We start from the raw sequence: 14,768 nt of genomic DNA, 5'->3' as shown, positions 1-14,768 counted from the left end.
ACCTGCAACAGTAGTGAACTCGCCAACATTGAGGGCATTTAAAAGTTTATTGGATAAGCATATGGATGATAATGGCATAGTGTAGGTTAGATGGCTTTTGTTTCGGTGCAACATCGTGGGCCGAAGGGCCTGTACTGCGCTGTATCGTTCTATGTTCTATGTACAGTCTGTTATAGTATTGTAAGTTGAGCAGCAGGTTTGCCAAATGCAGTCCAGTTGAGCAGAAGCTTCTGATAAGACCAAAGCGTTTTTGGGTTGCTCTTGAAAGGCTATCTCTCCAAAATGTCTCCACACAGATAAGCAAGTAAACCTGTTCCGTTAACTTTATTTATAAGTAGCATTTGAACTGTATTGGGGCTGCTTGGTTGGAATATTTATAGTGAAGGTGTAAGGCGTAAGTTTAAGATTTTCCTTATGTTTAAGAACAGTTTAACTGATGATTGTAAAGGTATTTCTTTGATGTTAATGTGGTTAATTCTGTGTTTAAATTGAAGCTTATGTTTTAACATAAAAGGTACGCATTGGTCAGAGTCATCACTCCTGGAGTGAAATATCTTTCCCTCGCAGTTTAACAAATAGAAATTGTTTGGGTTTCTCGTCTGGTATCCTAACAAACGTTGGGGTCTGATCCACTATCCTAACGAGGTCTTTCTGTTCTCTTGTTTACAACCCATGTTTCCTGATGCCCAGTGGGAACTTGCTGTGAATGAATGCCCCAGATGGGTTGGGTGCTGAGTCTGGTAGTGTGATAATTATATTGATGCTCAGTGGTGGACCTTCACCCAACACTGAATCATCATATTAAAAAATATATATATTTTCTTGGGTTGTGGACATCGCTGGCTGGGCCCAGTATTTTCATTGCCCAACCCTAATTTACCCTAGGTGGGGGTGAGCTGCCTTCTTGAACCCGCTGCAGTCCATGTGGTGTAGGTACACCCACAGTGCTGTTAGTGAGAGAGTTACAGGAGGGGGGGAGATGGCGTGCAATGGTTGCGGGTCCCCACCAGCTTCAATTCTGCACTAGGAGGGAGGTGAGCAGTGCCGAGTGTTGCTAAATCCTATTCTGGTTTCAGGGCGTGGTTCCATTGATGGTCTGTGCTACCTCTGGAACGACTGTATTCGGAGCGTTTGATTCCCTGCCTGAAATTGCGGACATCTGCGAAAAGTATGGAGTCTGGCTTCACGTTGATGTAAGTGGGATGATCGAATCCAATGATTACAGCGGGTGTCTGAATTGCTTTAACCTGTGGAATGTTTGAATGGGTTGCGTTCCTTGTATGACTGACCTGATCTGATATTGGCCAGTTGTCTCGTCGGGGGTCTTGGACCCATTTCTCCTGGTTAGTTACAGTGTAAACTGGATGCGAGGGGAGGAGAATTGATGGGGAATGTTCCACGGCTGATGAATGCCAAATTTTCAGCCAAAGGTGACGGGCATATAATATCTCGATCCAAATATGAGCAGGCATATTCCAATGAGAGGCAGATGCCAGGATGATGGAATATTTATTTTGCATCTGGGCAACATTGGGCACAAGCAGTCCTCATGCATCCCTGGCATCCGGTGTTGCGAGAGGATGTGGCAGTTAGGAACGTGACGATATTAAAAATTAACTGGCTGGTTTGCCCAGTGGCAGCTATAGTTGAAGCGCAAATTTTAAAAGCTTTGCGAATTGATGATAAGCTTGCAGACCACAAATGTACAAAAGACAAGAGCTTTATTGGAAAGGTGTTTTCTCAACAGGCGGCAAAGATATACTGCCCATGCAAACGGCTGATTGTCTTCAATGCGTCACGTGATGGGACTCTTAAAGTGACCTTGTTCCAACTAGGAACAAACATGAATACACAAGTGCTGCACCAATTTCCCTTCAGCAAATATTTCTCTTTGTCCCAGACCTTTAGATCTGTCGCAGCTACCTCATTAAAGCCAAGCGCCAATGGAAAGCTCGCAATAAGACATGACGGCATCCTCTGATTCTTTTTACAGATCTCACACTTCTCATTAATCTCTTCTATTCTTTCCGATACACTCCATCAATCATACTTGCATCTTTTAGCAGGATATTTAACCTTTGAGAAGTAGGGTCAACAATCTGTCCATGCGACTTTAAGACTAAATCCCCCCCCCCGATTCTTATTGCCTGATGCCATTCAAACTTGTCTAACACTCTGAGAAACTTTAAGTTTCTCAAGAAGCATTATTCTAGTTTGGGGGACACAATGTCCGGATTGAATTTCTGAAACTAATTGCCTTATCATGCTCTACATTAAGTTTCATTTGTTTTTGTTGCCTAAAGGATTTACTCAAAGGCATATAGGTATCTAATTGGGGATGATATCACTACCTGTAAACCGGATTCAGCCGTTTTATGTGCGATTACAAGTCTTTTGTGGCCTTGGTGTGTTCTCATCATCAAAATGTCTTTCCCAGTTCTTTTGTGGTATGTGGGCATTGCTGGCGAGGCCAAGCATTTATTGCCCTTGTGAAGGTGGGGGTGAGCTGCCTTCTTGAACCGCTGCAGTCCATGTGGTGTAGGTACACCCACTGTGCTGTTAGGGAGGGAGTTCCAGGATGTTGCCCCAGCGACAGTGAAGGAACGGCCGATATATTTCCAAGTCAGGATGGTGAGTGACTTGGAGGGGAACCTCCAGGTGGTGGGGTTCCCAGGTATCTGCTGCTCTTGTCCTTCTAGATCAGGGTTTTTCAAAGTGCGGGTCGCAACCCTCAGGAGCATCATGGAGCTAAGGACCATAGCGGTGTTCCTGAAAGATCCCGGCGATATTGCTGAAGATTAAAGCTCTACAATTATCAGCACATCCGGCCGAGCTGTCCGAAAACATCTGTAACAGCTGTTTATCTACCCAGAACTGTGAACAGCACTGCCGACATGCCAGACAGAAAGTAACCCCTTGAGAGTGCCGTGAGTGAGTGGTGGAGACCTGTTACAAAGGTCTGTGATTTGCATCAATTTCGGGTTTTGTTTCCACTCTCATCACCGAGCAATATGCAGTCTCTTTGGTTTGAGAAGTGTAGGATTAAGATTATTTTCTCAATACCGTTGTATGACTAGGCACTTGGAGGCAACGGATTCATTTCCCTTTTACTGCACTGAACAGCACTTCTGGTGCCACCGGGTAAAAGAATTCCCCAATTTAAATCCGCAGCCTTACCGCAAATAAACTATTGTGAATCTGTCCATTCCGTATCTGGGTGAAAACGCTGAACACCGAAGGTGAGAGATAGAGTGACAGCTAGTTAGAATGAGGTAGGCATATTTTGAAGCATGCTATGGTTGAATTTTTAACTATATTATCAAAAGAAGGACAGCCTAATCTTCGTCTCTCTCTGCCTATGTCACTACTTCTCCTTATCTCTGTATCAATCTGCCTCACACACCTTTGTAACTCAAATTCTACTTTGATATATGAGTGCTGAAGTAATTGAAACAAACATGATGCTGGGGGACTTTGCAGGGTCGATAGGGCTGGGTTTGCCATTGTTGGTTCCGGTGTCCAGGCCAACGCTGGATGGTCCATCCAGTTTGATTCCTTATGCACTTCTCTGTACAACTGGATGGCTTGCCAGGCCATTTCAGAGGGTAATTCAGAATCAACCACATTTCTGTGTGTCTGGAATCACATCTAGGCCAGATAGGTAAGGATAATGGATTTCCTTCCATAAAGAACCAGATGGGGTTTTATGACCATTGACAATGGTTTCATGGTCATTATAACTGAGACTAGCCTTTCAATTCCAGATTATTACTTGAATTCAAATTCACCCAGAGATTGTGGTGGATTTGAACATGTGTCTTCAGAGCATTAGCCTGGGTCACTGGACGACTAGTTCCGTGACATTACCACTGCTTCCCCCAAGTAGTACTTTCATACTCCTTAAACGTGTGTTGATCCTCACTACTTAGTGATACAAGAAAATGTTTTCACCAATCTGTTTCCATACTGTTGAAGTGCAAGTGCTAACTAGTACTGCACAGTTAAAGGAGTCCGCAATGAACACATTCACTTTGGAAATAAAAATGGAACGAAAAATCCATGTGACCAACATTATTTGTTTGAATTCTTCGTTATCTTCTTCCTCAGACATCTCTTTGTCTTGGTTAATGTATCCTGCCTCCCTTGTTTGGGCAGTTCCTTGCATAATGACACTTTTGTGTCCTACCTGAAACATCTATTAACTGCTTCGTAGACATTCCTGGGATTTGTTCAACTGTTATTGCTGTTCCAATTCTATCTTCTATAATAGCCATGATTAGTTAAAGACACTTAAAGGCAGGAGACATCTGTTCAAACCAGTTAGAATCGGAAGCTTCTCCTCCAACAACGTAGCAATCCACTAATTTGAACATTAGTACTAATCCTGAGATCCCTAAATTGAATTTTGTCAATCTTTTATTCAAAGGCGGCGCAGTGGTTAGCACTGCTGCCTCACATTGTTAGGGACCCGGGTTCAATTCCAGCCTCGGGTCACTGTCTATGCGGAGTTTGCACGTTCTCCCCGTGTCTGTGTGGGTTTCCTCCGGGTGCTCCAGTTTCCTCCCACAGTCCAATGATGTGCAGGTTAGGTGGATTGGCCATGATAAATTGTCCCTTAGTGTCCAAAGATGTACAGGTTAGGTGGATTGGCCATGATAAATTGTCCCTTAGTATCCAAAGATGTGCAGGTTAGGTGGATTGGCAGTGTTAAATTGTCCCTTAGTATCCAAAGATGTGCAGGTTCGGTGGATTGGCCATGATAAATTGTCCCTTAGTGTCCAAGGATGTGCAGGTTAGGTGGATTGGCCATGATAAATTGTCCCTTGGTGTCCAAAGATGTGCAGGTTAGGTGGATTGGTCATGTTAAATTGTCCCTTAGTGTCCAAAGATGTGCAGGTTAGGTGGATTGGCCGTGTTAAATTGTCCCTTAGTGTCCAAAGATGTGCAGGTTAGGTGGATTGGCCGTGTTAAATTGTCCCTTAGTGTCCAAAGATGTGCAGGTTAGGTGGATTGGCCGTGTTAAATTGTCCCTTAGTATCCAAAGATGTGCAGGTTAGGTGGATTGGTCATGGTCAATTGCCCCTTAGTGTCCAAAGATGTACAGGTTAGGTGGATTGGCCATGATCAATTGCCCCTTAGTTTCCAGGGATATGTTGGTTAAACTATGGGGTTACAGGATAGGGGGGAGTGGGCATGGGTAGAGTGCTCATTCGAAGGGTCGGTGCAGACTCGATGGGCCGAATGACCTCCTGCACTGATATGATTCTATGAATTGTTAAAAAAGTCAATGATTCATTGCCTCCTCAGTATTTAATGAATTATCTTTCTTGTAGATTCTAATAGCTCTCTACTAGAAGGTCCAGACCTTCTTCAGTAGCCAACTGCAGGCGGCCAGCTCAGAATATCTTGGGCGGAATTCTCTGGCCATTCGTTGGTGTTGGGATTCTCTGTTCCCGCTGGCAGTGCACCCCCACCCCTGGGTTTGCAGCCGTGGGGTGGCTTCAATGGGAATCCCATTGATCAGCAGCGGGAGTAGAGAATTCTGCCACCAGCGAACGCAGTCAAATTCCGACATAACAATGTCAAGTCGACGCCTTGTTTCCTCTTTGAAGGGTCGTAACCTGTGTCTACATATCCACTTCATTCTTCCACTAGCCATATGGTTCAGACTCCGAAATCATCCGAACAATTGACACTTGTTTTCCATCATATGGCCATTGGGATTTTGGTTTTCTATCTTTTTTTCCCCTGGTTGCCAAAAGGTGAAGTTTGGAAGTTTTCTAGTCTAGAAAAGCCAGTTGCTGAAGGATAGAACTGGAACAGGGGCGGCACGGTAGCACAGTGGTTAGCACTGTGGCTTCACAGCTCCAGGGTCCCAGGTTCGATTCCCGGCTTGGGTCACTGTCTGTGCGGAGTCTGCACATCCTCCCTGTGTGTGCGTGGGTTTCCTCCGGGTGCTCCGGTTTCCTCCCACAGTTCAAAGACGTGCTGTTGGGTGGATTGGCCGTGTTAAATTGTCCCTTAGTGTCCACAGATGTGCAGGTTAGGTGGATTGGCCATGATAAATTGTCCCTTAGTGTCCAAAGATGTGCAGGTTAGGTGGATTGGCCATGATAAATTGTCCCTTAGTGTCCAAAGATGTGCAGGTTAGGTGGATTGGCCATGCTAAATTGTCCCTTAGTGTCCAAAGATGTGCAGGTTAGGTGGATTGGCCATGCTAAATTGCCCCTTAGTGTCCAAAGATGTGCAGGTTAGGTGGATTGGCCATGTTAAATTGTCCCTTAGTGTCCAAAGATGTGCAGGTTAGGTGGATTGGCCATGCTAAATTGCCCCTTAGTGTCCAAAGATGTGCAGGTTAGGTGGATTGGCCGTGCTAAATTGTCCCTTAGTGTCCAAAGATGTGCAGGTTAGGTGGATTGGCCATGTTAAATTGTCCCTTGGTGTCCAAAGATGTGTAGGTTAGGTGGATTGGCCGTGTTAAATTGCCCTTAGTGTTCAGAGATGTGCAGGTTAGGTGGATTGACCATGTTAAATTGTCCCTTAGTGTCCAAAGATGTACAGGTTAGGTGGATTGGCCGTGTTAAATTGCCCTTAGTGTTCAGAGATATGCAGGTTAGGTGGATTGGCCATGCTAAATTGTCCCTTAGTGACCAAAAAGGGGAGGAGGGGTTATTGGGTTATGGGGATAGGGTGAGGGCTTAAGTGGGTCGGTGCAGTCTCGATGGGCCGAATGGCCTCCTTCTGCACTGTATGTTCTATGGAACCAATCTTCACACTTTTTTCAAATATTTGGATTTGCACATATGCCTAACCCACCAACAACTGTTTCAGTCTCCATCTGATTATACCTCTCGTGATCTAACAGCAATGTGAGCCGAAGGCACCATGGGGATTTGAAAGCTGCATTCCATGAGACCATAAGACATGGGAGCAGAATTAGGCCACTCGGCCCATCGAGTCTGCTCCACCATTCAATCATGGCTGATATTTTCTCATCCCCATTCTCCTGCCTTCTCCCCATAACCCCGATCCCCTTATTAATCAAGAACCTATCTGTCTCTGTCTTAAAGACACTCAGTGATGTGCCCACAGCCTTCTGCGGCAAAGAGTTCCACAGATTCACCACCCTCTGGCTGGAGAAATTCCTCCTCGTCGCTGTTTTAAAGGATCGTCCCTTTAGTCTGAGATTATGTCCTCTGGTTCTAGTTTTTCCTACAAGTGGAAACATCCTCTCCACGTCCACCCCATCCAGGCCTCGCAGTATCCTGTAAGTTTCAATAAGATCCCCCCCCTCATCCTTCTAAACTCCCGAGTACTGACCCAGAGTCCTCAACCGTTCCTCATACGACAAGTTCTTCATTCCAGGGATCATTCTTATGAACCTCCTCTGGATCCTTTCCAAGGCCAGCACATCCTTTATAAGACCAATGATTTTGCCATGGCGGCCACCCAGGAAATTTGCTGCACTTGATATTCATCCCATCTAAGTGCTAAACATGCCTGAGACTCCTTTGCTTTGGTGAACGTGCATTTTCAGGCCAGTATGGCCATAGGCCTGCGTCTATTTCGGGGCCACTGGAACTGTGTGTTAGTGCTGACCCCTATCCAGTTGATTTGGATGCCCAGGGTGTATAGAAATGCTGTTGAATGTTGTGCTCTTGCCTTTGTTATTCCTCACTCTTTGCTTTTTACTCTTATCAAACAGGCAGCCTGGGGTGGAAGTATCCTCATCTCCAGGAAACATCGATACCTGCTGACTGGAATTGAGAGGTGGGAACTGTAAAAATCCACTGTCTGTTTAGCTCCATTCTAAAGATGCACGCATTGGCATCCTTGTTTGCCATTTTCTTTTGTCTTAAGTGCCTCACTTAAGAAGAAGGGCCTATCCCCCCCGCCCCCCGGAGAGCTGGTTGATTCAGAATCCATTGGTGGGCAGGTTAATGAGCCACTCGATCAGATATTACTTTCCTTCGCGATTTGAAACACGGGAATTTAAGGCAGGAACGTTCACTGATGAGCCCATGCTTTCTGATAGTCCCTGGTCACCGTGATGATTGATACCCACCAGCAGAGAGGTTGTGTATAAATTACAGCCTCGAAAACCTTGGTCATTTCCCTCTCACCATATTGGCTTTGCCCTGTTTATGAGACTGCACCAAGGTTTTTGAGATAGGAAGGTCATTCGGTGGTTAAGTGACTTTAACATTTAATTGCTCATTTGCGTAATTGCTTGGCCTTGGAAGCAAAGTGTAGTCAGGACTGGTTCGAATTATTCACAAAGGAAATGTGGGGCTGGATTCTCCGCAGCCCCGGCCGAAATCGCGTTTGGCACGGGGGCGGAGAATCAGTTTTTGCGCCGAAATCGGGCCTGGCGCCACTCCGGTGAGTCTCTGGGACCCGAGAATCAGCGATTCTGCGATTTACTCCACACGGCTGGGGGGCCCATTGCCAGAGGCCTGCCCAGCGATTCTCCGCTCCCAGCCGGCCGAGTTCCCGACGGCATGGTTCTAACCACCTATCGCCGTTGGCGAACCGCGCGTGGCGGCTGCTGACTCAGTCTGCGGTCGCCCTGGTGGGTGGCGGGGAGGGGGTTTCGGGCACCGGGGGGCGGGCCTTATGGACGGCCGGGACACAGATCGGGCCGGTCCAATGCAAGGGCACATGGCTGATCGGGAGGGCCTACATTTCGGAGCTGCCTCCACAGTCTGTGGATGTTTAATGGACATGTGCCTTTAAGGTGAAGTGGCCTGTGCCTTTAATTAAAACAGGATTGCAGCAGCAGGAGAGATCAGTGATGACTCTGATTGATGTGGCTGGTGGCTAACGAATTGGCCCAAAAGGGCGGTGCTCCGCCCGGTAACAGGTGGTGATTGGTTCTGTTCCCAATGAAATGGATCAGTTATGCACACGCGCAACCCTTCTGGTACTAATGGTCTTCCTAGTTGATTTTGCCAATGAGTGTCAAACGCGAGCAAAATGCTTTTGCTTCCACAAGCTTTATGCCAGGCTTGTCCCACCTTTTCGCTCGAGAGATGACGCTTGCACTTTTCCCCTTGCTCAAGGGGCTGATGAGGAACTTTTGGAAAGGTAAGTTTTGGCGCAACAAAAAGCTTGAATTTTTTTAAAAATCTGACTTGAGGAAAAGGTAAAGCAATGTCACAATGCGCCAACATATACATGAGAATGCCCACTCAAGTGAGAGTGAGCACCCGGAGACTGGGAGTGAGCTGAACACCCAAACACACGGCCATTTTCTAATGAATTACTGACTTTTAACTTGGGGTGAGTGTGTGTGGGTGCACAGCTCTCCATTTGGTTACTAGTTGCCTCAGGCGCATGCAATATTGATCAATTGGCTGATTTGCTTCTTCATATGTCGGAGGACGATTGTTTAATATAAGGTGTCTTGGGTGTGAAATAAGTTATTCGAGCCGTTTTAGCTGAAATGTAATCATTTTGCTTAGGTGGAAGTGTCTCCATGATCTAATCCAATTTGTTGCCTCCAACGTGGAAAATGAAGGGCCTTTTTTCTTTTGTAATCTGTGGCTGCCAGTCTTGCCATCGCACCTTTGAAACATTACAGCTGCTTTTGCCAATGACAGAATACAAATGTTGACTTCAAGGGCATGTCAAAATGTGGTAGATTGTGCGCAGAAGATGGCAACTTGGTCAACAATGTAGCGCATGATCCAGATCTGGTATTATGTGTGCGTGTGCGTACACGTCGTGCAGGTCCCGCTGTTTGTAAGCTTGGGCTGAAGTACCTCCTGTCTGTCTAACGAAAGACTATAGCCTCAGATTGTCCCCGAAATCCCCAACAAAAGATACTGTCTCCAGAAAGTAGACAAACATCTTCCGCCACCGCCGCCGCCCCCCCCCCCCCCCCCCCCCCCCCCCCAAACAAAAAAAAAGTTTCCTATTTTGCTTTCTTCATCGCCATTGTAAAGTTCCTGGGGAAGGGACAGTAGGAGCCCGAACCGCATGCACTGTTAAAACATGGATTTCTTTATTCCCTTTTCACACTTCTTCTGGAGTATGTGTGAATGGTAGCTGTGATATCTTCGCAGGACAGAAAAGAGATAGAGGACGGTCTCTGGGCGGACGCGTTGAGTAGAGTCAATGCGTCCACAACATGTGCTGCACATGGAGTTCAAAGAAGCTGAATGGAAAACTAGTTTATTCCACTTTGACAATATATACCCAAATGTCATGGGGCTGTTTAGCACAGGGCTAAATCGCTGGCTTTGAAACCAGACCAAGGCAGGCCAGCAGCACTACCAAACGTCTGGACTAAATATGGATGAGGACCACATATTTTCATGACTGTTCCAGGTAACCACTTTTGATGTCCTTTCATCTTAACCTTCATAGAAACATGGAAAATAAGAGCAGGAGGAGGCCATACGGCCCTTCGAGCCTGCTCCGCCATTCATTATGATCATGGCTGAGCATCAATCTAAGCACCATACTCTCCTGCTCTCTCTCTATACCACTTGACACCTTTAAAGTCTGGAAATCTATCTATTTCCTTCCATATATTCAGTGGCCTCCACTTCCTCTGTGGGAGAGAATTCCACAGGTTCAGCACCCTCCGAGTGAAGGGGTTTCTCCTCCTCTCAGTCCTAAATGGCCCACCCCGTTTGCTGAGACTGTGTCTTCAGGTTCAACTTTAGACTTCTTCCTGGGCAGTACGGTGGTGCAGTGGTTAGCACTGCTGCCTCATGGTGCCGAGGTCCCAGGTTCAATCCCGGCCCGGGGTCACTGTCCGTGTGGAGTTTGCACATTCTCCCCGTGTCTGCGTGGGTTTCGCCCCCCACAACCCAAAGATGTGCAGGTTAGGCGGATTGGCCGCGCTAAATTGCCCCTTAATTGGAAAAAATGAATTGGGCACTCTAAATTTATTTTTTAAAACTTGACTTCTTTCTCTCACTCTACCCGTGTCATGACTTTCTTTCTGCCTGGACCGTTTCCCCTCTACTGACCGTACTAAATGTGGCTTCACCAATGAAAACCTCATTCTAAGCTGCCTTGCACAAAACAATTCAGCTGATGTTCTGTGTGAGGTGTGTTACAGCAAATCCCAAATCATTCATCAGTTTGTGATTCAATGACAACTGGGACTGCTTTCTGCACTCCCCCAGCCGCGTGTTTCTTGGTGTCTCTATACTTCCGCCGCTTGCCAATGGGGTTCCCCATTGAAGCCACCCCACACCGCCAGGAAACCCGCAGGCTGCGGTGCCCTGCCGGCGGGAACAGGCAATCCTAACAGCTGGAAAATTCCACCCCGGATGTTTCTTTCCATCTTGCATTTTTCTAACAAGAGCACGCTTAACAATTTATAATGCGCATTCTGGTGCACCAATTGAAGCAGGATGATACGGCTGCTTCACAGCTCCAGGGTCCCAGGTTCGATTCCCGGCTTGGGTCACTGTCTGTGCGGAGTCTGCACATCCTCCCCGTGTCTGCGTGGGTTTCCTCCGGGTGCTCCCGTTTCCTCCCACAGTTCAAAGATGTACAGGTTAGGTGGATTGGCCATGATAAATTGTCCCTTAGTGTCCAAAGATGTGCAGGTTAGGTGGATTGACCATGTTAAATTGTCCCTTAGTGTCCAAAGATGTGCAGGTTAGGTGGATTGACCATGTTAAATTGTCCCTTAGTGTCCAAAGATGTGCGGGTTAGGTGGATTGGCCATGATAAATTGTACCTTAGTGTCCAAAGATGTGCAGGTTAGGTGGATTGGCCGTGTTAAATTGTCCCTTAGTGTCCAAAGATGTGCAGGTTAGGTGGATTGGCCATGATAAATTGTCCCTTAGTGTCCAGGAATGTGCAGGTTAAATGGGGTTGCCGGTATCGGGCAGTGGAGTGGGCTTAGGTGATGTGCTCTTTAGAGGGCCGGTGCAGACTCGATGGGCCAAATTGCCTCCTTCTGTACTGTAGGGATTCTATGGATTCTAACTGTCCGAAGTTTCCACCTCTTAAAGTAGCCAACATTTTATGGAGGGTCTGGCGAGCGAGGAAATTGCCCATCAGAAGTTCAAGCTTCCCGGGTAATTCCCACTGAGTCCTCGCATTGGGACATCCTGAGGGGTGCAGTCTTCCAGGGTACATCCGCGCTACGATGATCCAGAGACGAGAAGATCTGGGCCAATGTTTTCTGTCTCACGTTTTTCCAGTTCTTGTTCTATTTACCCTTGTCCAGTGCCCTAGGCTGGACAAGACCTGCACTAAACTGGTCTTGAATTCCTCCAAACACGTGCATTGGTATTTATCCTTCAATCAGTTTGCCAGTTATGCTAAACTCCTGAGGGTTGTCCTTTCATAGAATTTACATAGAATTTACAGTGCAGAAGGAGGCCATTTGGCCCATCGAGTCTGCACCGGCTCTTGGAAAGAGCACCCTACCCAACCCCACACCCCTACCCTATCCCCATAACCCAGTAACCCCACCCAACACTAAGGGCAATTTGGACACTAAGGGCAATTTAGAATGGCCAATCCACCTAACCTGCACATCTTTGGACTGTGGGGGGAAACCGGAGCGCCCGGAGGAAACCCAGGCACACACGGGGAGAACGTGCAGACTCCGCACAGACAGTGACCCAAGCCGGGAATCGAACCTGGGACCCTGGAGCTGTGAAGCAATTGTGCTAACCACTATGCTACCGTGCTGCCGTCCTGTACTGTGAATTTTGCTTCTGCTCAAAAGCTTGTTCCAATTTGACCAGTTTCTTCCTCCCGAGGCTGGGATATCACCCTTCACTACAATGATGTGTATCGCTTCCCCCCCATTAGGGACTTTCCTCTCCTCTATAACTTTGGAATTCTATGTGCCATTTCTCCAGTTGATGCCGATTCAACTTTTGACATAATAACAATTCAGGAATCACGCTGAAGTGCTTTCTGGGATCTCCATGCAACGTTACGTGGACCACAATGCCCCGTCAAATTTCCACTGGACACTCTTGTACTTCAGATCTTATGGGGCTCGACAGACCCCCTCATTGACCTTGTGCCGTTCGACAGTCATACACCTGATTGGTGTCTCCTCTAGCCAGCATTATCACTGTTTACATTCTTTCAACGTGCCTTCGTAAGATGGCCCTTCTTGTAGCTGTAGCACTCTGCCCTCACAAATGGACAATTCTGTGCCCAGCACAGTGGTTAGCACTGCTGCCTCACAGCTCCAGGGTCCCAGGTTCGATTCCCCGCTGGGTTACTGTCTGTGTGGAGCCTGCACATCCTCCCTGTGTGTGCGTGGGTTTCCTCCGGGTGCTCCGGTTTCCTCCCACAGTCCAAAGATGTGCAGGTTAGGTGGGGCTACGGGGATACGGTAGGGAATTGGGCCTAGGTAGGGTGCTCTTTCGAATGGTCAGTGCAGACTTAATGGGCCGAATAGCCTCCTTCTGCACTGTAGGGATTGTGAGTATTGGCCGAGGCACCAGTATCAGGACTTTGCAGTACCACTGCTACTATTAACTGCTGTTGTTTGGGCCTTCTGCTTACTCAGCAACTTATTTACTTCAGCAGACAACTGGTGTTTGTTAACTTTGACTCCCTCTTGAGCTATGTTGGACCATGTTGTTGCTACCAGTGTGTCTTAACCTGTACACAGTGGAGAAATGACTGCAAGTCAACTCGTTTAAATCAAACCGTATTTATTTGCATTCATACAATATTAGAGTTACACAATCACACCATCAACGTAAGTTACACTACAGAGTACGACAACTTCATATGGGACCTTGACTTGACTTCAGAGTGAGTAGCAAGTACCGGACAGATATTGGCCTTTATCTGTGTGCTGAATCCTGTAGTCCTCAGTGTCCGGTCCTTGCTCTGGTCTGTTCCTGGCTCTGGTCTCCCTTCTGGAGGACAGCAAATGTGGTCCCTTTGTTCAAAAAGGGGAGCAGAGACAACCCCGGCAACTATAGACCGGTGAGCCTCACGTCTGTAGTGGGTAAAGTCTTGGAGGGGATTATAAGAGACAAGATTTATAATCATCTAGATAGTAATATGATCAGGGATAGTCAGCATGGCTTTGTGAAGGGTAGGTCATGCCTCACAAACCTTATTGAGTTCTTTGAGAAGGTGACTGAACAGGTAGACGAGGGTAGAGCAGTTGATGTGGTGTATATGGATTTCAGCAAAGCGTTTGATAAGGTTCCCCACGGTAGGCTATTGCAAAAAATACGGAGGCTGGGGATTGAGGGTGATTTAGAGATGTGGATCAGAAATTGGCTAGCTGAAAGAAGACAGAGGGTGGTGGTTGATGGGAAATGTTCAGAATGGAGTACAGTCACAAGTGGAGTACCACAAGGATCTGTTCTGGGGCCGTTGCTGTTTGTCATTTTTATCAATGACCTAGAGGAAGGCGCAGAAGGGTGGGTGAGTAAATTTGCAGACGATACTAAAGTCGGTGGTGTTGTCGATAGTGTGGAAGGATGTAGCAGGTTACAGGGATATAGATAAGCTGCAGAGCTGGGCTGAGAGGTGGCAAATGGAGTTTAATGTAGAGAAGTGTGAGGTGATTCACTTTGGAAGGAATAACAGGAATGCGGAATATTTGGCTAATGGTAAAGTTCTTGAAAGTGTGGATGAGCAGAGGGATCTAGGTGTCCATGTACATAGATCCCTGAAAGTTGCCACCCAGGTTGATAGGGTTGTGAAGAAGGCCTATGGAGTGTTGGCCTTTATTGGTAGAGGGATTGAGTTCCGGAGTCGGGAGGTCATGTTGCAGCTGTACAGAACTCTGGTACGGCCGCATTTGG

At 47.0% G+C, this 14,768-nt stretch overlaps 1 protein-coding gene across 1 annotated transcript in view; it reads left to right on the top strand.

Annotated features, from left to right (window-relative positions):
* csad (cysteine sulfinic acid decarboxylase) overlaps positions 1-14,768 on the top strand; it is a 152,746-nt gene that overhangs the window by 74,104 nt on the left and 63,874 nt on the right. Inside the window, exons 9-10 of the mRNA XM_072494103.1 lie at positions 1,077-1,193; positions 7,706-7,770. Of these exons, the coding sequence (XP_072350204.1) occupies positions 1,077-1,193; positions 7,706-7,770 (182 nt within the window). The remainder of the gene's footprint in view (positions 1-1,076; positions 1,194-7,705; positions 7,771-14,768) is intronic.

This window comes from Scyliorhinus torazame, chromosome X, assembly GCF_047496885.1.
Source record: "Scyliorhinus torazame isolate Kashiwa2021f chromosome X, sScyTor2.1, whole genome shotgun sequence".
In the NCBI taxonomy this organism is placed as follows: Eukaryota; Metazoa; Chordata; class Chondrichthyes; order Carcharhiniformes; family Scyliorhinidae; genus Scyliorhinus; species Scyliorhinus torazame.
The sequence above is the reverse complement of the archived record's forward strand: the minus strand, read 5'-3'. Positions and strand labels throughout refer to the sequence as shown.